This window comes from Pleurodeles waltl, chromosome 11, assembly GCF_031143425.1.
Source record: "Pleurodeles waltl isolate 20211129_DDA chromosome 11, aPleWal1.hap1.20221129, whole genome shotgun sequence".
In the NCBI taxonomy this organism is placed as follows: Eukaryota; Metazoa; Chordata; class Amphibia; order Caudata; family Salamandridae; genus Pleurodeles; species Pleurodeles waltl.
Genome location: NC_090450.1, coordinates 901,223,397 through 901,251,016, shown reverse-complemented (window position 1 = coordinate 901,251,016; position 27,620 = coordinate 901,223,397). Strand labels below are relative to the sequence as shown.

Below are 27,620 nucleotides of genomic sequence, written 5' to 3'. Positions count from 1 at the left end.
CACAAGCCCCCCCCAGCCCACAGGCCAGGAGACTCAGCCCAAGCTGGGAGAGTCTTCCTAGTCTGTCAGGCGAGGAAGAGTAGGAGAAATAGGCTGGTTAGTTGCAGGGCCTACTCTGCCTTACATCCTTCTGTTCAGGTCATTCCCTTTGGGGAACTGACCTACTTCCACAGTGATAGGACCTAGTCTGAATTGCCTCTTGTCTGCCTCTTCAATGTCTCCACCCATTCTTTCTATTTTGGTTTTAGAGGTATCCACCTCTGCTAACCTTATCTTGGCCAGGGTTACCCCTAGCTTACCCAGAGAGGTTACCCAGAGCTGGAGTAACCCCACCATGACCAATAGGGTCAGGGGGCCTAACTTGCTATTTGGCATGGGGTCAGACCACCATGCTAAGGATAGTGCAGCCATAAAGGCTAACACCCAGCAGAGGCCACTGACAGCTGTCAGTGCCCAGAACCACACCTTTAGCTCTTCACCTAAAAGGGAAGGGGCTAAGTTACAGGCCTCTTTGGGTTCAGGTTGCCTGTCTGCTGTATTAGAGTGGGGGGTTACCACATCTTGTAGTAAACACCCTTCTTCCACTCTTTCTTCTGTTAGCTGAGGAGCCACCCACTCAGGTTTAACAGTTGCCTGACTAGCCAGGACTTCTTGTGGGTCAGGTTGGACTTTTTCAGGGCCATTTTTGGAGTTCTCCCCTACTGGAGCAGAATCTCCTTGGCTTGCTGTAACCTTGGCTAAAGGTTGTCCACCCTTCCTACTCTGTTTTCTTTTCTTCTTCTTCTGGGGCCTGCTTGCATTTACTGCAGAGGCAGGACTTCCAGAATCCTTGGGAGAGGACTGGCACTGGACCAGTTCCTCTCTTGGGCTCTGACTAACCTCTGGGTAGTCATTTCCAAGGAGACAATCAAGGGGGAGGTCTGTACTGACTACTACCCTTCTCCAGCTAAGAGTGCCACCCACTTCTATGGGTACTAAAGCCACAGGCCTCTTAGTGACCTTGTCTAGGCTAACTCTTACCCTGGCAGTCTCACCTGGGATGTACTGGTTTGAGAGTACCAGCCTGTCATGCACAATAGTGTGACTGGCACAAGTGTCTCTCAGGGCAGTGGTTGGGATTCCATTCACCAGTAGGTGGTGGAAGTGTCTACTTCCCTCTGGAATCTCCAACTCACCTGTTGGGCCCTGTTTCCAGTTGAAGGCTATGAAGACCTCCTCATCTGAGGAGTCATCTCCCATGGCTACACTGGTTACCCCTGGAATTTTGTTCTGGGGTTTGTTTTTGGGACAAGAAGTGTCCTTGGTGTGGTGCCCAGACTGTTTACAGTTGTGGCACCATGCCTTAGTGGCATCCCAGTTCTTACCCTGGTACCCACCTTTGTTTTGGGTTGTGTCTTGGGGCCCACCCACCTGTTCTGGTTTTTGGGGGCCTACAGAGGACTCTTTTTCTTTGTTTCTAGTGTCACCCACTTTCTCCTGGGGAGTTTTTGTAACCCCTTTCTTTTGGTCACCCCCAGTGGAAGTTTTGGTTACCCTAGTCTTGACCCAGTGGTCTGCCTTCTTTCCCAATTCTTGGGGAGAAATTGGACCTAGGTCTACCAGATACTGATGCAACTTTTCATTGAAGCAGTTACTTAAAATGTGTTCTTTCATAAACAAATTATAAAGCCCAACATAGTCACACACTTCATTTCCAGTTAACCAACCATCTAGTGTTTTTACTGAGTAGTCTACAAAATCAACCCAGGTCTGGCTCGAGGATTTTTGAGCCCCCCTGAATCTAATTCTATACTCCTCAGTGGAGAATCCAAAGCCCTCAATCAGGGTACCCTTCATGAGGTCATAAGATTCTGCATCTTTTCCAGAGAGTGTGAGGAGTCTATCCCTACACTTTCCAGTGAACATTTCCCAAAGGAGAGCACCCCAGTGAGATCTGTTCACTTCTCTGGTTACACAAGCCCTCTCAAAAGCTGTGAACCATTTGGTGATGTCATCACCATCTTCATATTTTGTTACAATCCCTTTGGGGATTTTTAGGATGTCAGGAGAATCTCTGACCCTATTTAAGTTGCTGCCACCATTGATGGGACCTAGGCCCATCTCTTTTCTTTCCCTTTCTATGGCTAGGAGCTGCTTTTCCAAAGCCAATCTTTTGACCATCCTGGCTAACAGGGGGTCATCTTCACTGGAGTTATCCTCAGTGATTTCAGAGGTGTTGGTCTCTCCTGTGAGGGAACCAGCATCTCTGACTATTATTTTTGGAGTCAGGGTTTGAGGGACCCTGTTCTCCCTAGATAGGATTGGTAGGGGGGAACTTTCCTCCAAGTCACTATCCTCTTCCTCTGAGTTGCCACCCTCAGAGGGGTTGGCCTTTTCAAACTCTGCCAAAAGCTCCTGGAGCTGTATTTTGGTAGGTTTGGGGCCCATTGTTATTTTCTTTATTTTACAGAGTGACCTTAGCTCCCTCATCTTAAGATGGAGGTAAGGTGTGGTGTCGAGTTCCACCACAGTCACATCTGTGCTAGACATTTTGCTTCTAAAAGTTGGAATACTTTTTAAGAATCTACAACTGGTTCTAGAATCTAATTCAAACTTTTACAAACTTTTAAACTCTAAAAGAAATGCTAAACAGGATCTAACACAAGGCCCTAGCAGGTCTTTTAAGAATTTAGAAAACTTTTCAAATTGCAAAAATCAATTTCTAATGACAATTTTGGAATTTGTCGTGTGATCAGGTATTGGCTGAGTAGTCCAGCAAATGCAAAGTCTTGTACCCCACCGCTGATCCACCAATGTAGGAAGTTGGCTCTGTATGTGCTATTTCAAAGTAAGGAATAGCATGCACAGAGTCCAAGGGTTCCCCTTAGAGGTAAAATAGTGGTAAAAAGAGATAATACTAATGCTCTATTTTGTGGTAGTGTGGTCGAGCAGTAGGCTTATCCAAGGAGTAGTGTTAAGCATTTGTTGTACATACACATAGACAATAAATGAGGTACACACACTCAGAGACAAATCCAGCCAATAGGTTTTTATATAGAAAAATATCTTTTCTTAGTTTATTTTAGGAACCACAGGTTCAAATTCTACATGTAATATCTCATTCGAAAGGTATTGCAGGTAAGTACTTTAGGAACTTCAAATCATCAAAATTGCATGTATACTTTTCAAGTTATTCGCAAATAGCTGTTTTAAAAGTGGACACTTAGTGCAATTTTCACAGTTCCTAGGGGAGGTAAGTATTTGTTAGGTTAACCAGGTAAGTAAGACACTTACAGGGCTTAGTTCTTGGTCCAAGGTAGCCCACCGTTGGGGGTTCAGAGCAACCCCAAAGTCACCACACCAGCAGCTCAGGGCCGGTCAGGTGCAGAGTTCAAAGTGGTGCCCAAAACACATAGGCTAGAATGGAGAGAAGGGGGTGCCCCGGTTCCGGTCTGCTTGCAGGTAAGTACCCGCGTTTTCGGAGGGCAGACCAGGGGGGTTTTGTAGGGCACCGGGGGGGACACAAGTCCACACAGAAATTTCACCCTCAGCAGCGCGGGGGCGGCCGGGTGCAGTGTAGGAACAGGCGTCGGGTTCGCAATGTTAGTCTATGAGAGATCTCGGGATCTCTTCAGCGCTGCAGGCAGGCAAGGGGGGGATTCCTCGGGGAAACCTCCACTTGGGCAAGGGAGAGGGACTCCTGGGGGTCACTTCTCCAGTGAAAGTCCGGTCCTTCAGGTCCTGGGGGCTGCGGGTGCAGGGTCTCTCCCAGGCGTCGGGACTTTAGGTTCAAAGAGTCTCGGTCAGGGGAAGCCTCGGGATTCCCTCTGCAGGCGGCGCTGTGGGGGCTCAGGGGGGACAGGTTTTGGTACTCACAGTATCAGAGTAGTCCTGGGGTCCCTCCTGAGGTGTCGGTTCTCCACCAGCCGAGTCGGGGTCGCCGGGTGCAGTGTTGCAAGTCTCACGCTTCTTGCGGGGAGCTTGCAGGGTTCTTTAAAGCTGCTGGAAACAAAGTTGCAGCTTTTCTTGGAGCAGGTCCGCTGTCCTCGGGAGTTTCTTGTCTTTTCGAAGCAGGGGCAGTCCTCAGAGGATGTCGAGGTCGCTGGTCCCTTTGGAAGGCGTCGCTGGAGCAGGATCTTTGGAAGGCAGGAGACAGGCCGGTGAGTTTCTGGAGCCAAGGCAGTTGTCGTCTTCTGGTCTTCCGCTGCAGGGGTTTTCAGCTAGGCAGTCCTTCTTCTTGTAGTTGCAGGAATCTGATTTTCTAGGGTTCAGGGTAGCCCTTAAATACTAAATTTAAGGGTGTGTTTAGGTCTGGGGGGTTAGTAGCCAATGGCTACTAGCCCTGAGGGTGGGTACACCCTCTTTGTGCCTCCTCCCAAGGGGAGGGGGTCACAATCCTAACCCTATTGGGGGAATCCTCCATCTGCAAGATGGAGGATTTCTAAAAGTCAGAGTCACCTCAGCTCAGGACACCTTAGGGGCTGTCCTGACTGGCCAGTGACTCCTCCTTGTTGCTTTCTTTGTTCCCTCCAGCCTTGCCGCCAAAAGTGGGGGCCGTGGCCGGAGGGGGCGGGCAACTCCACTAAGCTGGAGTGCCCTGCTGGGCTGTGACAAAGGGGTGAGCCTTTGAGGCTCACCGCCAGGTGTTACAGCTCCTGCCTGGGGGAGGTGTTAGCATCTCCACCCAGTGCAGGCTTTGTTACTGGCCTCAGAGTGACAAAGGCACTCTCCCCATGGGGCCAGCAACATGTCTCTAGTGTGGCAGGCTGCTGGAACCAGTCAGCCTACACAGCTAGTTGGTTAAGTTTCAGGGGGCACCTCTAAGGTGCCCTCTGTGGTGTATTTTACACTAAAATGTACACTGGCATCAGTGTGCATTTATTGTGCTGAGAAGTTTGATACCAAACTTCCCAGTTTTCAGTGTAGCCATTATGGTGCTGTGGAGTTCGTGTAAAACAGACTCCCAGACCATATACTCTTATGGCTACCCTGCACTTACAATGTCTAAGGTTTTGTTTAGACACTGTAGGGGCACAGTGCTCATGCACTGGTACCCTCACCTATGGTATAGTGCACCCTGCCTTAGGGCTGTAAGGCCTGCTAGAGGGGTGTCTTACCTATACTGCATAGGCAGTGAGAGGCTGGCATGGCACCCTGAGGGGAGTGCCATGTCGACTTACTCATTTTGTTCTCACTAGCACACACAGGCTTGTAAGCAGTGTGTCTGTGCTGAGTGAGGGGTCTCTAGGGTGGCATAAGACATGCTGCAGCCCTCAGAGACCTTCCTTGGCATCAGGGCCCTTGGTACTAGAAGTACCAGTTACAAGGGACTTATCTGAATGCCAGGGTGTGCCAATTGTGGATACAATGGTACATTTTAGGTGAAGGAACACTGGTGCTGGGGCCTGGTTAGCAGGGTCCCAGCACTCTTCTCAGTCAAGTCAGCATCAGTATCAGGCAAAAAGTGGGGGGTAACTGCAACAGGGAGCCATTTCTTTACAAACGCCAATTGCCAAGATGGAGAAGCCACTCTTTAGGCCTCCAGAATGCAACACCACCTACAGTATGAAAACATAAACTTGAGAATCTTCCCCAATATAAAGGTCCAAAAACAGAGATGTAGCTTTAATGAAGTCAAGAAGATCCTGAGAGAAAGGGAGATGAAGTATATGGTGATGTTCTTGGCAAGGCTGTGAATCATAGCAGATGGAAGGGCCTGGAACTTTGTGACACTGGAGAAGGCCTGGGACTAGAAGAGAATGAAAAAAATACTGCCTGGATTGACAGACCCTGAGGGAGACCCAGGAGTTTGAGAGTTCAAGACCAGAAGGACAGACCACAGACAATGGAACTCACTGGATGGGAAACATGAGGTGCTTATGACAAACAACAAAAAGATACAGTAGGCTGACAGACAGGAAGAATGGTCAGGAATACAGGATCTTTTCTCAGCTGAACTACTGGGAGTGGGACAGATGAGAGGAGCATGCCACCGACACACCTAATAAACTGCAAGGATACATGACAAAAGACTGTTGCAAATAGAATGTGTACTATATCCTAACATTTGTACATGCAGGTCTGTAAAGTGATATTAATGGGGGTACATGATACCAGGGAGACAGCCTCATCAGATGTAACTAACTAAAGTTTGTATTAAATATGTTTGGGTGACAGGCACTATACAAGCTGGGGAGCCAGATAGTTCAGAGCCTGAAATGTAGGAAAACGGGGATTGGAGTATTTGGGGGGGGGGGGGGGAGGGAAAGAGTTGGGGTACAAGTTCGAGGAGCATGTGGTAGCCTCAGATATACTGGTAAGATGCAGTACAGATGACAAAGCAATGTACTGCAAGTAGGCTGGAAACGGCCAGTGGGGTAAGTCCAGGGCAGGTGCCACATACGGTATAAACCAACCTAAATGGCACTAATGCACACATGAAGATAATATCCTGTAATGTAAACAGACTGGGCAGTAAAGTAAAAAGAGGAGTTGTAATGCAGTACCTAAAGGGGCATTCCAGCTATAGTTGTGATGCAGGAAACATACCTTAAAGGAAGAAACTGTAGAGCACTTGAGAGAAATGGCCATAAACCATTGGCCTACTCTGGATATACATCTGACTGGAGAGGAGTAGGAATATTGGCACGAAATGTAATACCCCAAGTGCCTAGTAAGACATGGACAGACACACAGGGAACATAAATAGCACAAGGAGGGCTGTGGGGCTTAATACCGCTTAACCTATGCTCAGTGTACATACTGCCCAAAATGCATTCAACTGCACTACAAGAGCTTGGAGCCATGATACTGAAATTACCACTTAGTGTGCCTAGTATGGGAGGTGACCCTAGCGTAGTCCTCAATGATGAAATGGACAGGAAATGCCACAGAGAAGGACAAGAGAGAGAGAGAGACTTATAGCAATGTTTCTTGAAGCCCTGGGCCTAAATGACATATGGAGAGCTCATAACCCACTGAAAAGCCAGTATCCTACTATTCAGGGGTGTGCAATAACGTCTCACACATTGACTGCATGTAAACACAATGCATACACATGGGGTTCTTTGAAAGGGCATGGATGCTTACCAAAGTCATTTCAGATCACCCTCCTCAATGTGGTGAACTTGGAGGCAAGGACATGGGACAGAGAAAAAGATGGGTAATAGACCCATGATACCTGAAGAACAGATTCTTAGTTAGCAAATTAAGAAATGTACTGACCATTATTTTGTTGAGAATGGGCGCAGTGAAGTCAGCAACCACTCTTTGGGGGGCTTAAAGTGTTTAGAGAGGAAGCGATAACATTAGTTACAAGGGAAAACGAAATGGATGGACAGGGTGAACAGGAAATTCTTAAGTTAGAGGCAGCCCTACATCTTTTTAGCCGTAGGGCTGCTTCTGTAGGGAAGTACCATCTTGCCTGTCATGTTCCCCCATTTTCACTGTATGTATGTTTTAGCCCCTGTGTCACGGGGATCCTGCTAGTCAGGACCCCAGTGCTCATAGTATGTGCCCTGTATGTGTTCCCTGTGTGGTGCCTAACTGTATCACTGAGGCTCTGCTAACCAGAACCTCAGTGTTTATGCTCTCTCTGGTTTCTAAATTTGTCACTGCAGGCTAGTGACTAAATTTACCAATTCTCATTGGCACACTGGTACACCAATATAATTCCCTTGTAAATGGTACCCAGGGTATTGGGGTTCCAGGAGATCCCTATGAGCTGCAGCATTTATTTTGCCACCCACAGGGAGCTCTGACAATTCTTACACAGGCATGCCACTGCAGCCTGAGTGAAGTAACGTCCACGCTATTTCACAGCCATTTTTCACGCGTGCACTATACATAGGTCACTACCCCTATGTATAGCGTCACAATGGTAACTCCGAACATGGCCATGTAACATGTCTAAGATCATGGAATTGTCCCCCCAATACCATTCTGATCCCCCAGGTCTCTAGCACAGAACCTGGGTACTGCCAAACTGCCTTTCCGGGGTTTCCACTGCAGCTGCTTCTGCTGCCAACCCCTCAGACAGGATTCTGCCCTCCTGGGGTCCAGGCAGCCCAGGAAGGCAGAACAAAGGATTTCCTCAGAGAGGGTGTTACACCCTCTCCCTTTGGAAATAGGTGTGAAGGGTTGGGGAGGAGTAGCCTCCCCCAGCCTCTGGAAATGCTTTGGTGCCCATCTCTGCATAAGCCAGTCTACACCGGTTCAGGGATCCCCCAGCCCTGCTCTGGCGCGAAACTGGACAAAGGAAAGGGGAGCGACATGCAAAAAGCTACCTACATGTGGGTCTTGGTCCCTAATTAGGTCTGGTGTTAACAAAGACATTTTGTTTTTATTAAACTTCTATTTCTCTCTCTTTCGGCTGGCTTTACTGTGAGTGATCGCATTCTTCTCTTCCACAAGGAGCATATTGGCACACAAAGTAGTTTTGTTCAGTGTCAGGAACTATAGTGGCAATCAGTGACGTAACGAAACTGGAGGGTGCCCCTTTGCAAAGAACATGGAGGAGCCCCCTCTCCAGACTCACTCAGGGCAGATGCTGTGCTGAAGGGGCCCCCTGGAGGGCGGCTGCGGGGCCTTTGTTATGCCACTGGTGGCAACATGTGCTTTTAGAGTTCAAAAACGTTTTGGGGGGGTTTTGCCAGTGTTTGTTACAATGTTGAGGGCCTGGTAGCTCCCACAACAATAAAGTGTTACAAAAGCCATGTCAAAACAAGACACGCATTGATGAAACTAAAAGACTTATAAAAATATGTCAGATCAGTTGGCTTTGTCAGTGTTTATTTTCATGCTTCCCATAATCGTGTTGAAAATGGTTACACTGATTTTCCATTAGAAATATTTTTGGGAAATACTAGCATGCATCAAAACATTTTACTAAATGACACTTCATTTGCATATAATCAGAGAGCATTCTGGGAGCATTATACTTAGCCTCATAGCCTAAACGTTTCAAACATGTGTATACACTTTTTTTTTTTTTGTACTGGAACCAACGTCAGTAGTGAAGTGTGACCTTAAAACATTTATTTACAGCACTCACCCTAATAATGAAGGTTTTCAAATAATGAACCATAAATACAAGTTCGAACAGCATTATCTTTTGGAAACACATTACCTCAACTGCAGAGAGTTCCACTCTCTGTAAACAGTCAGCCAAAGGGTTTGTGCTGCAGAGGGTTGGGCCTACTTGTCCCAAGGACAAAGTAAACATAAAATCTTGTTGCCCTTGACCCCAAACAAGATGTCCCGGAATTCCACATCCCTGGGGCCACTATAAGACAGGCCAGCCTCCTACAGCTTCTAACTTAAGAACAAACTCTAACAGACGTATTGATACCTAGCTGATAACAGAGCATGAGAACTTCTAAATGAAGGCTGTACAAAGTAGGAAATAAATTGGGGATCGAGTGCTAGAATGGCTGGGGCGAGAGATCTTTATTAGGAATTGGGTCTCTATGGAGAATTTGTCATCAAGGCAGCAAATACAGATAAATAAGGAAGTAGCAGAGGTATTTGAAATACTGTAAGCAACTGTACAAAACCTCAAATACAATGGAACAGGAAGTAAGAGCATTTCGCAGTCTCCATTGGCTCTTACCCGAGGGACAGGCAAGTACTAGATAGCAAAATGGAGGCAAATAAAATTGAAGTAGCAACAGTTCTACTGCCTGGCAAAGCAGCAGGACAAAACTGTCTGCCGATTTGAGCTGTGTAAAAGTGTGCAAACGTGCTACAGTTGTTTATGGAAGCCAAAGAAAAGCACTGTCTTCCCTACAACCAAATATTTGCTACATTAGAGACAATACTAAAAGGGAGTAAGTCACTTGATGAATGCACATCATACAGACCAATATCGCTTCTCAGTGTAGAGGCAAAGGCTCTTGCAAAGGTATTGGTGACTAGGTTGAGAAAAGTCATTGCTATCACATGTCCCCAGATCAGTCTGGCTTTATGTCCAACAGGAGCACCTGACTCTCCTCAGCCTACACAGATGTCTGGACTGTATAGAACAGGTGACAAAAGTCAGCAGTGGTACTGTCACTAGACTCCGCAATGGCATTTGATGCTTTGGAATGGACATATGTGTTAGGAATCTTTAAATAATGAATATGGACCCCGATTTCATAACAAGTGTGGGACTGTTAGAAACCTTTGGTAGTTAGGGATAACAACACGTGGTTGTGTAACTTCCAGTTGGAAAAAGCCACTAGATAGGGATGCCACTTTTGCCAATGATTTTTGCCACAGCGCTTGAACCTTTTGCACCGTGTATTAGGAAGTAGTTTAAGGTGGGAAGATTTGTGGCACAGGAGAATTTCACTTTGTGCTGATGACTTACTACTCTTATGTAGCACAGACTTCTACATATCTTTGGGATACATGATAAATTGGGGAAAGTCCCATTCCCGTACATTGTTGGGACAACTGCCTCTAATCCCAGGAGGCTGCCTATCGCAAGTTTCAAATAGGGATTTCTGACACCTGGGCATTTATGCCACCGGAAGTGTAGACCGATTCCTACATTAAGAATTAATGCACAAGACTAATCAAGTTTAAAGAGGCTGTCAAGCACTGGCGGGCACTACCAATTGTATTGCTTGAAGGGCAGCCATGTTGAAGATTGTGACTCTGCATAAACTCCTGAATGCCTAGCAGAATACCCAATATGAGATCTGCTGTTCTTCTTCATACAGGTTGAGCATGGATCAGATTCCCATTATGGAATGGGAAAGTACCATGAATTGTCCTCAAAAAGTTAACAAGAGGAGGCTATGATCGGGTATAGTACTGCCATATGTCCAGAAATGCTATGGAGCGCACAGTTGACTACGGTCAATTAATGGGCCTTTGCCCTGCTGACGAGCCAGCACTTAGAATTGACAAACATGTCATAAGAGCCTGGGGGATACCCTCTAGCTCTGTATACAAAAAGGCTAGCTCATGCACTGCTGACGCATACATAGACAGTAGTGACCATTTGGAAGGTAGTGACAAAGTTCTTAAGGTGTGAGTGATTTATCGTAACAGAGACACCACCATGGGATAGTGACACTTCAGCATAGATGGGAAAGCCTCCGAGGTTCACGAGCTGGGCCGTTTAGGGATAAGTAAGTTGAGAGATGTTTGGAGCAGTGGTGTGCTTATCTCTACGGGAAAACTTAGAGGAACATCAACTGGCAGACAGACATTTTCAGGTACTTGCAAGTTAGGCATGCACTTGCTACACACATTTAGTGTGTTCAAAATATAGAAGACTCCTCCCCATTGGCAGATAGAGTATTGGATGAACCTCTGCAGAAAAAGGCTGAATCAGTGATTTACAGCAAAAAAAATCTTTACGGCATTCCAGACGCCCTACCAAAATAAAGACTGTTAAGATGGATGTTGGGGAATTCGAAGAGGAGGAATGGGAGCCCCTCATGAAGTCATAAAAACGTCAGGATTTCGGTTTAGTCAGCTACACATACTGCACCAATTGTATTTATTAGAAGAGTACCCCAGAAATGGGGAACATAGCTCCAGAAAAATGTGGTTAGAAGCTGTAGACATGCAGGATTCTTCCTTTATACAATGTGGTCTTATAAAGGTATAAGGCAATACTGGGGTGAAGTAAAGGGGCGTGTAGTGCTGCCAACAGAGGTGAAAATAGATGGCAAAGCTAAAGTATACTTACTTAGTAGATGGGGTGAAGGGGGCACATCAAAATGAATTTAACTATTTGTGCTATTGAGATTGATAGTTGCAGAAGGGAACATAGCCAGTATACAAGAATGGAAATCGGACATGGACTGGTGCATGCTCGCTGAGAAACCGGTTTTAGAGGGAAGCAGGTGGACAATAATTTGACAACTCGGACAGCAATACTGGGGAATACCCTCATTGAGCAAAATGTGAAGTGGTATGCCTCACAGCTGAGATACGAATGATGGGGGGAGATACACTGCCTTACAGACTAAAAAACAAACACACTGTACTGACCTAAATCAATGTAAGGAAACATCAGAGTTGATTGTGGTGTGCATTGTTTCAATGTATAGGAAAATATAAATCTAGATATTAAAAAAATAAATACCAGGGAAGAGAGGAAGTTGAATATCTGGTTAGTTTGGCTTATTTTTTTTAATTTTATTTTTTTATGCCCATCCATCTTCTATCTCAAATTCTTTCACTCTCCTTAGATCTGTCTTTATTGTTGTCTTTCTTTTCTCCCACGCCCTAAGTGCTTTTTTAATGGTTCTGTGATGCACAGAATATTAGTTTACTTTTTTTAAATCTGTTTATTGATTTTAATCAACAGAAGATTAAGGTTAAGGTGTTATCTGCCCCTTCCCCACTCATGCAGAGTAGCAAAAGTTGTCATTATGTACACAATAACCCCTACAGTTTTTGCTGCTCTGAAGTACTCTTAATCAAAACCATTGGTTCTGATGGTCCGTTTCTTTGTTTTTTCTGTTTTCCCTTCTCTTCTTCCTTCGCCGAGTACTTTTGTTTTTAACTAAATTATATAATATAAATAATTATAGGGGTTTTCTTCTAGTCCTCTTCACCCATTGATCTATTCTTGTAATTCACACTTTTTCCACCCACCACAGCATACAGAATGGAAGCACAGGGTGAGATTACATCATCCATTGGCTTCTCATTGCAAATGACAGCTTTCTATTTTTGCCGAATGTGCAGTTGAGCACAAAAAATGGTCATCCATGTCAGGACCTACTGGCCCAGTGTACGGGTATCATGAAAAGATGTATTTAGCTTTTACTATTCGTTTAGGGTGCAGATGCAACATCTTCTCCAGTACTACAGCATTGCCACTGGCACAGTTACTGTGCATCCATGTATGCGTGTAACTCAGTATTTTATATCAGAAACTTGATCTAAACGAGGGTGCATGCATCTGCGGCTTTTATGAATGGTTAATATTTGTATGAAAAACATTACAAGATGGCCTCCATTCACTCCACATGCACATACTTCATCTTTGAATGTTTTTAATTTTCAAAGTATGCATATGTGACAATCATCGTTCTGTGGGTTTTGTAAAAACGTATTATAAAATCTATTTTAAGGATGCAGAAACCATTCACAAATAAAACAGGCACTGGCAAAGCATAATGTTCTGTAGCCAATCTTTTGCAGTGATTGTTTACTGTATTTATCTTCCTTACCCACAAGCTGCAAAAGTAGACCTGCATTACTATTTTGTTTCCCTTTGTTTGGGTGGATGGTACATTAAGGAAAAGCATATCTCAAGGGACCATGACTCATGGCTATGATACCCTATTAATCCCTCAACTAGGATAATTAATAGCATCTTAAATCTGAATTTGCATGTATGGGTTATCCCATGGTTTTTACATGTGTAGCAGTTATAAATAAATATATTTCTTCATAATCTGAGCTTACAGGGCTATGTTTGTGCAGTGAGAAGGTTTCCATCACTAGGCTTTGTGACTGTGGTCTCTCCAGAGCCTTAGACTGATTCTAGAATGAAACTTTTTAAGCATTATGAATAGTTGTATTCAGTCAGTTAGGATCTACTGTGGGAATAAAATGAATTTGACCTGTAATAAGAACATATGCATCTTTGTTTATTAGCACACTTGTTCAAAATAACATGTTATAGAGCCACATTTATTTTTACTAGAATGGCATAAATATATATCATTTACACTCTGTAGGAAAATGGCTCCCTGTTGCAGTTACCCCCCACTTTTTGCCGGATATTGATGCTGACTTGACTAAGAAGTGTGCTGGGACCCTTCTAACCATGCCCCAGCACCAGTGTTCTTTCACTAAAAATGTACCATTGTTTCTACAATTGGCCCACCCCTGGCACACAGATATGTCCCTTGTAAAAGGTACCAGTGGTACTGTGAACAGTGAAGGTCCCGAAGGTCTGCAGCATGTGTTGTACCACCCTAAGGGCCCCCTCTCCTAACACATGCAGACTGCCCTTAAAGATTGTGTGTGTTGATGGGGAGAAAAAGGTAAAGTCGACATGGCATCCCCCTCAGGATGCCATGCACACAAAATACTGCCTGTGGCATAGGCAAGTCACCTCTCTAGCAGGCCTTACGCCCTAAGGCAGGGTGCACTATACCACAGGTGTGGGCATAGCTGCATGAGCAATATGACCCTAGCTCTATCCTTATACATTGTAAGTACAGTGTGGCCATATTATGTATATGGTCTGGGAGTTTGTCAAAACGAACGCCACAGCTCCATAATGGCTACACTGAATACTGGGAAGATTGGTATCAAACTTCTCAGAATAATAAACCCACACTGATGCCAGTGTTGGATTTATTACAAAATGGACACAGAGGGAATCTTAGAAGATGCCCCCTCTATTTTACCCAATCCTTCAGTGTAGGACTGACTGGTCTGTGCCTGCCTGCCACTGAGACAAGTTTCTGACCCCCTTGCGTGAGTGCCTTTGTGCTATCTGAGGCCAGAAACAAAGCCTGCACTGGGTGGAGGTGCTTAACACCTCCCCCCTGCAGGAACTCTAACACCTAGCAGTGAGACTCAAAGGCTCAGGATTCGTGATACAATGCTCCAGGGCACTCCAGTTAGTGGAGATGCCTGCCCCCTGGACACAGCCCCCACTTTTGGTGGACAGTCCAGAGGAGATAATGAGAAAAACAAGGAGGAGTCACCCACCAGTCAGGACAGCCCCTAAGGTGCCCTGAGCTGAGGTGACCTCCCTGCCTTCAGAAATCCTCCATCTTGGTTTTGGAGGATTCCCCCAATAGGAATAGGAATAGGAATAGGGATGTGCCCCTCCCCTCAGGGATGAGGCACAAAGAGGGTGTAGCCACACTCAAGGACATTAGCCATTGGCTACTGCCCCCCAGGCCTAAGCACACCCCTAAATTTAGTATTTAAGGGCGACCCTGAACCCAGGAAATCAGATTCCTGCAACCTGAAGAAAGGACTGCTGACCTGAAAGTCCTGCAGAGACAATGGAGACACCAACTGACTTGGCCCAGCCCTACCAGCCTGTCTTCAGACTCAAAGAACCTGCACAGCGACGCATCTGACAGGTACCAGTGACCTTTGAGGTCTCAGAGGACTGCCCTGAACCCGAAGGACCAAGAAACTCCTGAGAACAGCGGTACTGTTAAAAAACAGCAACAATATTCCAACTTTTTAGCAACTTCCAAAGAACTTTCTTCCCGACAGAAGTGGCTCGAGCTCCAGAGAACGAACACCACAGAGAGGACTCCCAGGCGACTATGTCGATGTGAGTATCCTGAGTCGATTTCCACCCCCCGCTCCCCACAGCGATGCCTTCAGAGAGGATCCAGAGGCTCCCCCTGACTGCGACTGCCTGGTAACAAGGAACCTGAAGACTGGACCTAGCCCTGTACCCTCAGCCCCCAGGACCGAGAGGAACCACCTTCCAGTGCAGAAGTGACCAGCAGGCGGTCCTCTCCCTAGCCCATTCGGTGCCTGGCCCGAGAAGCACCCCCTGTGCCCTGCCTGCATCGCCTAAGTGATCCCCGGCTCCCTCCATTTCTTTCAATACCAAACCCGTAGCACCCCTGTTCTCCATAGGCGCCTATGTGTTTTGGGCCCTCCTTTGACATCTGCACCTGACCGGCCCTGTGTTGCTGGTGCAATGACTTTGGGGTTACCTTGAACCCCCAACGGTGCGCTGCCTATGCCCAGGAGAGGACTGTGTAAGTGCTTTACTTACCTGAGAAACCTAACCAAACTTACCTCCCCCAGGAACTGTTGATTTTTGCAGTGTCACTTTTAAAATAGCTTATTGCCATTTTAACCTAAACTGTGTGTACTACTGTTTTAAATCAAAGTTCTCTACTTACCTGTGTGAAGTACCTTGCATTTCATGTACTTACCTCAAATATTGACTCGTGTGTAAGGAAATGCATCCTTGGCATGGTTACCCCCTGACGTTTTGCCTTTGCTGATGCCAAGTTTTGATTGAAAGTGTGCTGGGACCCTGCTAACCAGGCCCCAGCACCAGTGTTCTTTCCCTAAACTGTACCTTTGCTTCCACAATTGGCACAGCCCTGGCACTAAGATAAGTGCCTTGTAACTGATACCCCTGGTACCAAGATCCCTGATGCCAGGAAAGGTCTCGAAGGGCTGCAGCATGTCTTATGTCACCCTGGGGACCCCTCACTCAGCACATGCACACTGCCTCACAGCTTGTGTGTGCTGGTGGGGAGAAAATGACTAAGTCGATATGGCACTCCCCTCAGAGTGCCATGCCAACTTCACACTGCCTGTGGCATGGATAAGTCACCCCTCGAGCCGGCCTTACAGCCCTAAGGCAGGGTGCACTATACCACAGAGAGGGCATATGTGCATGAGCACTATGCCCCTACAGTGTGTAAGGAAAACCTTAGACATTGTAAGTGCAGGGTAGCCATAAGAGTATATGGTCTGGGAGTTTGTCAAACACGAACTCCACAGTTCCATAATGGCTACACTGAAATCTGGGAAGTTTGGTATCAAATTTCTCAGCACAATAAATGCACACTGATGCCAGTGTGGAATTTATTGTAAAATGCACCCAGAGGGCATCTTAGAGATGCCCCCTGAATACCAATCCGACTTCTAGTGTTAGGCTGACCAGTTTCTGCCAGCCTGTCAGAACCAAACTAGTTTCTGGCCACATGGGGAGAGTGCCTTTGTCACTCGGTGGCCAGGAACAAAGCCTCTACTGGGTGGAGGTGCTTCACACCTCCCTCTGCAGGAACTGTAACACCTGGCGGTGAGTCTCAAAGGCTCACCTCCTTTGTTACAGCGCCACAGGGCATCCCAGCTAGTGGAGATGCCCGCCCCTCTGGCCACTGCCCCACTTTTGGCGGCAAAGCTGGAGGAGATCATTAGGAAAACAAGGAGTAGTCACCCACCAGTCAGGACAGCCCCTAAGGTGCCCTGAGCTGAGGTGACCCCTGCCTTTAGAAATCCTCCATCTTGCAGATGGAGTATTCCCCCAATAGGATTAGGGATGTGCTCCCCTCGCCTCAGGGAGGAGGCAGAGAGTGTGTAGCCACTCTCAGGACAATAGCCATTGGCTACTGCCCTCCCAGACCTAAACACACCCCTAAATTTAGTATTTAGGGGCACCCCAGAACCCAGGAAATCAGATTTGTGCAACCTGAACCAAAGAAGGACTGTTGACCTACAAGCCTGCAGAGACGACAGAAGACCACAACTGCTTTGGCCCCAGCCCTACCGGCCTGTCTCCTGAGTCGAAAACTTGCAACTAGCGACGTATCCAACAGGGACCAGCGACCTCTGAAGCCTCAGAGGACTGCCCTGAACCCCAGGACCAAGAAACTCCAGTGAGCAGCGGCTCTGCTCAACAACCAGCAACAAACTTGCAACTTTTCTACAACTTCAAAGACCTCACTCTTCCCGCCGGAAGCGGGAGACTTCACACTCTGCACCAGACGCCCGCAGCTCGAGATCCAGAGAACCAACACCACAGGGAGGACTTACCGGCGACTGCGACCTCGTGAGTAGCCAGAGACGACCCCCCTGGACCTCCACAGCGACGCCTGCAGAGAGAATCCACAGGCTCCCCCTGACCACAACTGCCTGTAACAAGGGACCCGACGCCTGGACCAAGCACTGCACCTGCAGCCTCCAGGACCAGAAGGAACCGAACTTCAGTGCAGGCGTGACCCCCAGGCGACCCTCTGCCTAGCCCAGGTGGTGGCTGGCCCAAGAAGCCCCCCCTGTGCCCTTCCTGCACCACTAAGAGTGACCCCTGGGCCCCTCCATTGAAACCAACACAAAACCTGACGACTGCTTTGCACACTGCACCCGGCCGCCCTTGTGCCGCTGAGGGTGTTTTTTGTGTGCCAACTTGTGTCCCCCCCCCCCCCCCCCCCCCACCCCTCAGTGCTCTACAAACCCCCCTCCCCGGTCTGCACCCCCAAGGACTCGGGTACTTACCGGCTGGCAGACTGGAACCAGAGCACCCCTGTTCTCCATAGGCACCTATGTGTTTTAGGCACCTCTTTGACCACTGCACCTGACCGACCCTGAGCTGCTGGTGTGGTAACTTTGGAGTTGCCTTGAACCCCCAACGGTGCCTATGCCCAGGAACTGAGACTTGTGTCTTACTTGCCTCACAATCTAACCAATACTTACCTCCCCCAGGAACCGTTGATTTTCTGTCTACTTTTAAAATAGCTTATGCCATTTTAACAAAAACTGTATATGTTATTGCTCTAATTCAAAGTTCCTAACTTACATGTGTGGAGTACCTTGCATTTTATGTATTTACTTCAAATCTTGAAGTTGTGGTCCAAAAAATAAATTAAGAAAATATATTTTTCTATATAAAAACTATTGGCCTGGAATTGTCTTTGAGTGTGTGTTCCTCATGTATTGCCTGTGTGTGTACAACAAATACTTAACACTATCCTCTGACCACACTACCACAAAATAGAGCATTGGTATTATCTAATTTTGCCACTGTCAACCTCTAAGGGGAACCCTTGGACTCTCTCACTTTGAGATGGAAATATAAAGAGCCAACCTCACACACACTCAAATAGCATACTTTGTTTATATTTGTATCAGTAACGCATAATGGTGCCAAATGTATGACGTGATATGTAGATGAATTTGAATAATAAGCTGAAACTGCCCATGTACCTTATTTCTTTGCAGCCAATGATTTTCTGCTGCCTTGTGAATTTTGCGAAGAACTAATTCCAGAGGATGATCTCATTTTGCACCAGGTATATTTCAGTTTTGTTTTCACTATATATATATATATATATATATATATATTTTTTTTTTCTCAAGCCATGAAGTATGATGGACAGGTCTCAACATTATTACATGTGAATTTTAATCTTTGCCAGTTGTCTCAATATGGTTGAGTTTGTCTGTTTTTCTTTGTGTTATTCATGTCTTCATGGGCTTGTGCACTTGGTGGTACTTGGTTGGACATAAAAACAATATGCTACCATACATTTACTATACTGATTTTCAGATTGAGAAATAGTGGTATTTTAGGGATGCAAAGTGCATATATAGTTTTCTGGTCATTTCACTCTTTATTATGTGGTTTCATTGTGCTATTACTACATCATTTAGCAATGTAATCGTTTTTTTCAACTTAAAAATCATTTTTAAAAGTTAGATTTCCCAGCCTACAATTCTTTTTTTTGATGGAACCCCTCTCTGGAGGGATTTCCACAGTGAACTGTGTGGTCAGATGTGAGGATAACCAATGTTCCATCGTAGACCATGAACACATTTTAAGTAACAACGGTTTTCCATGAAGGTACAGTACACCAACCTTAATTATTGTAATTTTAATGTTGTTACACCATTCATTCTGAAATGTAGAAGTTGTAAAATTAATCGCCTGAAGGCACTGCACAGAGGTCCACAATTAAAACAAGTTGTGATATGGACTTTATTACACAGTAGATTTTGCCTTCCAGACTCCTTATTTACCACAGTGGCTAAAAAGAAATGTCTGTTCAGAAACGATACTCCATTTTTTTTCCCCAGACACATGTTTTGCATTTCAAAGACCATTTGAACAGTCAGACGTCTTAAGTAGAAGTCTAACCTTTTACCCACTGGGGCATGTTCCTCCAGTAAAAATATGTCTCTGAAATGTCTATTGTTCTCCTCCAAGCATTTCACTGAAGGAATCATCGTTGGATTTTCTCAATAGCAGTTAAATCAAAGTATTCACTTCTGTCTTTCAGAACATGTGGAAGTTTGAACACGTCCAAGTCATATAATAATCCCTACCTTTCTGAAATTACATTTACTCCAGGCTAATCATTTAATCCACTTCTATTTCTTTAATTTACATAAAGACATTTCATCTTAAGAGTATGTGGCCGCTGTTACAAGGTTGGATATATTACTGCAAAATTGATCCCTTCTTTCTACAATACTATTAACACCAAAAATTAGATTGCGAGTCTCTTGATTTTAAGTCTAACTCATAATTTATTTTGGGAAAATAAAACCCATCTAATAATTCATTGGGGGAAAATAAAACCCAGAGGTAGAAGGAAAACCGAGCTTTCACAGAGTGCAGTAAACTGTAACATTAGATTCCACAAAGACAAATGTCGAAGCATAAAATGTACTGTGAAGCAAGAGTTGCTGAATAACCAAAGGACTCAAAGGTCGGGGGCAAGCTTACTCACTAAGCCACAGTGCATGAGTAACATACATGCAGTAAACTCCAGGACAAAGACTTTGTTGAAACCGCCAGCTGTAAATATTAACAGAATTAAGTGCAAGAAGTGATGAAATGGTGTAAGAAATCATAGCAAAACTGCACTTGCTGGAGAACCTAGTTGTGCAGTCGGAGAACAAACATCAGGAGCAGTCTAGGCTTGAGAGTTTCAAAATTGAAATCTGACGGAAAGGCACCTAATCGCCATTGCAGTTGCCAGCTGAACTTTACCCACTCAGATGACTACAGAATTATAGGTGTCACTGAGATCTAAGAATGTAGGTGAAATTTTGTAATCGAGAATTCAGGAAGAGCAAACCTTGAATCTTAGCAGTTTACTGGAAAGAGTAGTTAAAGGAAGCAAATTGTAGGAAGTTGGCTCTGTATGTGCTATTTCAAAGTAAGGAATAGCATGCACAGAGTCCAAGGGTTCCCCTTAGAGGTAAAATAGTGGTAAAAAGAGATAATACTTATGCTCTATTTTGTGGTAGTGTGGTCGAGCAGTAGGCTTATCCAAGGAGTAGTGTTAAGCATTTGTTGTACATACACATAGACAATAAATGAGGTACACACACTCAGAGACAAATCCAGCCAATAGGTTTTTATATAGAAAAATATATTTTCTTAGTTTATTTTAAGAACCACAGGTTCAAATTCTACATGTAATATCTCATTCGAAAGGTATTGCAGGTAAGTACTTTAGGAACTTCAAATCATCAAAATTGCATGTATACTTTTCAAGTTATTCACAAATAGCTGTTTTAAAAGTGGACACTTAGTGCAATTTTCACAGTTCCTAGGGGAGGTAAGTATTTGTTAGGTTAACCAGGTAAGTAAGACACTTACAGGGCTTAGTTCTTGGTCCAAGGTAGCCCACCGTTGGGGGCTCGGAGCAACACCAAAGTCACCACACCAGCAGCTCAGGGCCGGTCAGGTGCAGAGTTCAAAGTGGTGCCCAAAACACATAGGCTAGAATGGAGAGAAGGGGGTGCCCCGGTTCCGGTCTGCTTGCAGGTAAGTACCCGCGTCTTCGGAGGGCAGACCAGGGGGGTTTTGTAGGGCACCGGGGGGGACACAAGCCCACACAGAAATTTCACCCTCAGCAGCGCGGGGGCGGCCGGGTGCAGTGTAGAAACAAGCGTCGGGTTTGTAATAGAAGTCAATGGGAGATCTAGGGATCTCTTCAGCGCTGCAGGCAGGCAAGGGGGGGGTTCCTCGGGGAAACCTCCACTTGGGCAAGGGAGAGGGACTCCTGGGGGTCACTCCTCCAGTGAAAGTCCGGTCCTTCAGGTCCTGGGGGCTGCGGGTGCAGGGTCTCTCCCAGGTGTCGGGACTTAGGATTCAAAGAGTCGCGGTCAGGGGAAGCCTCGGGATTCCCTCTGCAGGCGGCGCTGTGGGGGCTCAGGGGGGACAGGTTTTTGTACTCACAGTCTTAGAGTAGTCCTGGGGTCCCTCCTGAGGTGTTGGATCGCCACCAGCCGAGTCGGGGTCGCCGGGTGCAGTGTTGCAAGTCTCACGCTTCTTGCGGGGAGCTTGCAGGGTTCTTTAAAGCTGCTGGAAACAAAGTTGCAGCTTTTCTTGGAGCAGGTCCGCTGTCCTCGGGAGTTTCTTGTCTTTTCGAAGCAGGGGCAGTCCTCAGAGGATGTCGAGGTCGCTGGTCCCTTTGGAAGGCGTCGCTGGAGCAGGATCTTTGGAAGGCAGGAGACAGGCCGGTGAGTTTCTGGAGCCAAGGCAGTTGTCGTCTTCTGGTCTTCCTCTGCAGGGGTTTTCAGCTAGGCAGTCCTTCTTCTTGTAGTTGCAGGAATCTAATTTTCTAGGGTTCAGGGTAGCCCTTAAATACTAAATTTAAGGGCGTGTTTAGGTCTGGGGGGTTAGTAGCCAATGGCTACTAGCCCTGAGGGTGGGTACACCCTCTTTGTGCCTCCTCCCAAGGGGAGGGGGACACAATCCTAACCCTATTGGGGGAATCCTCCATCTGCAAGATGGAGGATTTCTAAAAGTTAGTCACCTCAGCTCAGGACACCTTAGGGGCTGTCCTGACTGGCCAGTGACTCCTCCTTGTTGCTTTCTTTGTTCCCTCCAGCCTTGCCGCCAAAAGTGGGGGCTGTGGCCGGAGGGGGCGGGCAACTCCACTAAGCTGGAGTGCCCTGCTGGGCTGTGACAAAGGGGTGAGCCTTTGAGGCTCACCGCCAGGTGTCACAGCTCCTGCCTGGGGGAGGTGTTAGCATCTCCACCCAGTGCAGGCTTTGTTACTGGCCTCAGAGTGACAAAGGCACTCTCCCCATGGGGCCAGCAACATGTCTCTGGTGTGGCAGGCTGCTGGAACTAGTCAGCCTACACAGACAGTCGGTTAAGTTTCAGGGGGCACCTCTAAGGTGCCCTCTGTGGTGTATTTTACAATAAAATGTACACTGGCATCAGTGTGCATTTATTGTGCTGAGAAGTTTGATACCAAACTTCCCAGTTTTCAGTGTAGCCATTATGGTGCTGTGGAGTTCGTGTTTGACAGACTCCCAGACCATATACTCTTATGGCTACCCTGCACTTACAAGGTCTAAGGTTTTGTTTAGACACTGTAGGGGTACCATGCTCATGCACTGGTACCCTCACCTATGGTATAGTGCACCCTGCCTTAGGGCTGTAAGGCCTGCTAGAGGGGTGTCTTACCTATACTGCATAGGCAGTGAGAGGCTGGCATGGCACCCTGAGGGGAGTGCCATGTCGACTTACTCGTTTTTGTTCTCACTAGCACACACAAGCTGCCAAGCAGTGTGTCTGTGCTGAGTGAGAGGTCTCCAGGGTGGCATAAGACATGCTGCAGCCCTTAGAGACCTTCCTTGGCATCAGGGCCCTTGGTACTAGAAGTACCAGTTACAAGGGACTTATCTGGATGCCAGGGTCTGCCAATTGTGGATACAAAAGTACAGGTTAGGGAAAGAACACTGGTGCTGGGGCCTGGTTAGCAGGCCTCAGCACACTTTCAATTGTAAACATAGCATCAGCAAAGGCAAAAAGTCAGGGGGCAACCATGCCAAGGAGGCATTTCCTTACACAAATGAATCACACATTCAAGATGAAGCCATACCTGGGACTATGATTGCCGTATTCAGATATGTAGTGGAAATAGCTAGGCATCTCTCTAAATTGAAATGGCAAAGTGGAGTTGAGTTTGTCTTCAGTGAAGATACCTGAACAGATGAGCAGTTTAAAATGTCTGTTGTCTTTGTTTGCAAAAAATAGTCAGTGGCAGTCTGAGTAAGCATGTCCATCAGGCATTTATGTCACTGAATGAGTAAAGATAGCAGAACGTCTTAGTATTTTTCTAGTCATAGTGCTAGTTACACTAACCACTTTTGAGCAAACACTGATTTAGTACATTGTGCTGTCTGGTGCCTGATTTGAAGTCTTTTTTGAAGTGCCGTCTTTAAGATTACTACAAGGCTGCTTGCCCTTTTCCTACCGTTCAAGCACATGGCTGGTCCTTTATAGAAAGCCCATATTGTCACTTAAACTAATTTTTCAGGGCCCATTTCCTCCATTCTGTCATATTTTGTGAGTATGTACACCCAGGCCTAGCATGTCAGGGTCTTGTTGCACAGAGGGTCTCTGGCTTCTAGAAAGCTCTCTAGCACTCTAATTCCCCCCAGCACTCCCACACCACTCATTGTAGCTAACGCTGCACTTCAGTACTCCTCTGTGAACCACTAATGCGGGCCTCACTGTTCCAGCCAATAAATCTGATGGAAAGTTAGGAGATTGATGCAGAGATTATAATTGTTTTACTTCTAGAATTCCATAACCTAGATAAAGTCAACAGGGAACCTGCTTGTTAATGTGTGCATCAGCATCCTTATCAGAGTACCACTGTGGGAGACTATTGAACACAAAATGTCTGTTTGAATAGGAAAACGCGCTGCCTCAAGGTAACACATGTTGGTTTAGTAGGAAACCACACATTAAGTAATTCCTTTACGGACCACTGTTGTCTGTGATTTGCCAGAGAAGAGAGGTGAAGGGAAATTAAAAGGTGACCAGTCAAAAGAAAACTTAAGTGAAGTTTAGCCAGGAGAGTAGCTATTGGAAGGGAGTTGACAGAAGTATTGACTGGTGAAAGAAGACTCCATGGAGAATACCAAGTGACATGAGAACAATGAAAACCGAACAGGACAATAACAAAGAGAAAAAAAAAATGGTGCAGAGAGAGCAGAGTTTGGGAGCTGAACAAAACTAGGCATGAGGCATGGCAGGACACTGAGCTGAAAATAAGCTTGAGAGAATATTTGGTTTTTGTACGGGTAGCACTCGGTGGGAGTGGGCACAGGGTGAATACCTGCCTGGAGAGAAGACATGGGATTAAGCTAAGTAAAAATTTAGGATTGTAGAGGAAGGAAGGGCAATCTGCTGAAGACTTGTTGGGGTAGACATAGGAAATATCACTGCTTAGGAGGCTGTGTGGAAGACTGCTGGAGGGAGGAATGTAGGGACTATTAAAAGGGAGGCTTTGGGTGATTTGGCTTTAAGGAAGAAATGGGAGGACATAGGTTAGAAATGTATACCGGGAAAAAGAAGCATTGGTGAATTGTGAACTTTAGAAATGGGCTTGAGGGAACTTTATTGAAGAAGACTGTTGGATGAGAGGCAGCGAATTTCCAGGGGAGGAAAGGACCAGAAAGAGGAGTAGAGACTTGAATATAGGAATATGGACATTAGAGAAAATCTGGAAATCAGGCATGAAAATGGACTAAAAAGGGGCAATTCTAAACTGTTTCTTGTGATTCCTCCTCTACTTGATACAGAAGGCGGTTTGGCAGGAACGAAGGCACTGAAGAGAAAGGGATTGTGTATATTTTAGAGTGAACTGTTCCTTCAGGTAGTCTCAAACTCCTATTTATTTAATGAATTGTTTATTGTTATTATCCTGTTTTCCATCTAGCAAGTCTGTAAGTACAAATGCTTGTTCTGAGATCACCTGCTCCTATTGGTCCAGACCAAACAATTCCTGTATTATCTTTTGATCTATGTACATTTTTGTTTTTTATTTCTCACAATTTAAATTGTTGGCAGACTGGCTGCAACCCTGGAAGTGTCTTGAATTCATTCAGCAAGAGAAGCATTTCTCCAGTTCACCAGCTTGAATATGACGGAGACTTGAGAACATTTCTTGACCAGACATCAGACCCTCTCAACAATCGGTTTGCACTTCTGTCTGATCCATTACCTGTTCAGTCTGAAGGAAATATCATCATTCCTTGTGAATTCTGTGGAATCCAGCTAGAAAATGATGATCTTTTTTACCACCAGGTATGCATGTCTTCCACCCAGGATGATCTGGCATGTTGTCATTACCAACTCCGTTTTATGCTCCAGTGAATTTGAAAATGGATTTATGGAGCGAAATCCACATAGTTAGACTTAATTATTTAGCATTGTATTCCATTCTCTCATGACCTGTATAATAAATGACGTTGTGGAGATGTGTAGAGGGTGGCTGTTAGAAATTAGGCGGAAAACATTTTTAAAAATACCAGATTTGTTATAGTGATGATGTAATATTTCAGGAACCATGAGACCTGTATATTTCATTTGGGTGTCCGAACATAGGTTTTGGGGGTCAAGTAGGCCTATAGACACAGAAACTAACTCCTCAGAGCAACCCTTTCACCATTTTCCAAAAATGGTGGCTCTATAATGATGATTGTAGGAGAGTAAGGTCTTTCTGGCATAGTTAACCCCACTTTTTGCCTGGTGTCAGTGTGTTTAGTCTAGTACACTGGGATCCTGCTAACCAGGACCCCAGTGTCCGTGCTGTCTCCTCTAAATTTGTTTGTATGGTAGCTTTTACACCCCACAATTGGCATACCAGTGCACCTGTGTAAGTCCCTTGTATATGATACTTTGGTACCTAGGGCATTGGTACCCCAGGAGTCTCCCAAGGGATGCAGCATGTATTATGCCGCCCATGCAAGCCCATGCAAACTGTGTCTGCAGGCCTGCCATTGCAGTCTGCGTGAAATGGTGCATGCCCCTTTCACTTTAGATATAAGATTGCCTTATATCACAGTCACTGCACTTGGACACTGTGTCACCCGTATGGTAGGCCCTTCAACCCACGGGCAGGTTGCGTGGTCCTGAGTGTGGGAGCAACCCTGCATGAACAGAGGTGCCCCTACAAACCCCAGACGCCATTGCCTGGGCTTTGAACGTGTGAGGAAGCCATTTTAAGGTATGTAGTTGAAACTGGCCAACAGGAGTAGTCCAACTACATAATGCCTTCTCCGGAACTAGACATGTTTGCTATTAAACATGTTGGAATCGTGCAACTACACCAATTACAGTGTTAGTTGCATGATATCATGTACTCTGGGAGTTCCTTAGAGGATCCCCCAGATCTGCCTGCACAGCCTTGCAGGGTCTGCATGCCAGCTTGCACTGCTGCTGACTCTATAGACTCTGTTTCTGTCCTCCTGCTGATGAGCCTAACTCGAGAAGGGGTAGGCTGAAAAAAGGATTTCCTGTAGGGAGGCAATGTGACCACCTCTACCTTTGAAATGGGTGTCTCTGGGCTGGGGTGACATGGCCTCCCAGCGTCCCAAGACTGCTTTGAGGGGCACATTTGGTGCCCTCCTTGCATCAACCGATGTGCAGCAGTGCAGGACCCCCCCTGGTTCGTACTCTGGTGCGAAACCACACAAAGTACAAGGGAGTGACCACTCCCCCTGTGCACAGAGTTCAGTCAGTTGGCCACTTGATTCTACCACCTTGGAAATAAGATGTGCAGAGGCCCCTGGGAGCATCTGGCTGGGTAGGCCAGGTGGGTGATGTCCCTGACCCCCTCTGATAGGTGGGGCACCATATACAGTGTCCAACCCCCTTTTAGGGTTACCTAAGGGCTCCCCTTAGGGTGTAGTCCCTAGGTTTGTTGCGCAAGACTATACAAGGAACTCTCATGAAAAGACTCGTCTGCAAACCTGGCCTCAGGAACCGCTGCCGGTCTGCCTTAGGACCTGAAACAAGACTGTCTCCAGTTGGGAGGGCTCCCACTGCAACATTGTTTCTCCATCTCCTGCGAGAATTCTGCAACATCTATGGCTGTGCATCCTCCAGAGTCACAAAGACTCGGTTTGCACCAGGAAGCAAGAAGGAATCTCCCTTGGAGTGAAGGAGTCCCTTCCCTGCATCTGCAGGCACCTTAAAGACAATGACGGACTGGTGGATCCTGCTGTGCCACGGACATGGTAAGGCTCTGCTACACAGGTGATAGTTCTGTGGCCCTCTCCAGGTCCAGAGTGTCTCTTCTTTAACTTAGGGAATTCTATACCAGTGGCCACAGCAAGGACTCCCTGTCTCCTATGTACTGCGTCTGTTGCTGTTACCAAGGCTTGTTGACTCTTCCGCCAGAAGACTTTTGAGCTCCAAGAAG

The 27,620-nt window shown here is 46.1% G+C and overlaps 1 protein-coding gene across 4 annotated transcripts in view; it reads left to right on the top strand.

The window, feature by feature from the left end:
• Positions 1-27,620, top strand: part of TRAFD1 (TRAF-type zinc finger domain containing 1) — a 175,448-nt gene that overhangs the window by 67,972 nt on the left and 79,856 nt on the right. For all 4 annotated transcript variants that reach the window (XM_069214817.1, XM_069214816.1, XM_069214815.1 and 1 more), the window contains exons 7-8: positions 18,658-18,728; positions 25,265-25,501. In XM_069214817.1, coding sequence (XP_069070918.1) covers positions 18,658-18,728; positions 25,265-25,501 — 308 coding nt within the window. The remainder of the gene's footprint in view (positions 1-18,657; positions 18,729-25,264; positions 25,502-27,620) is intronic.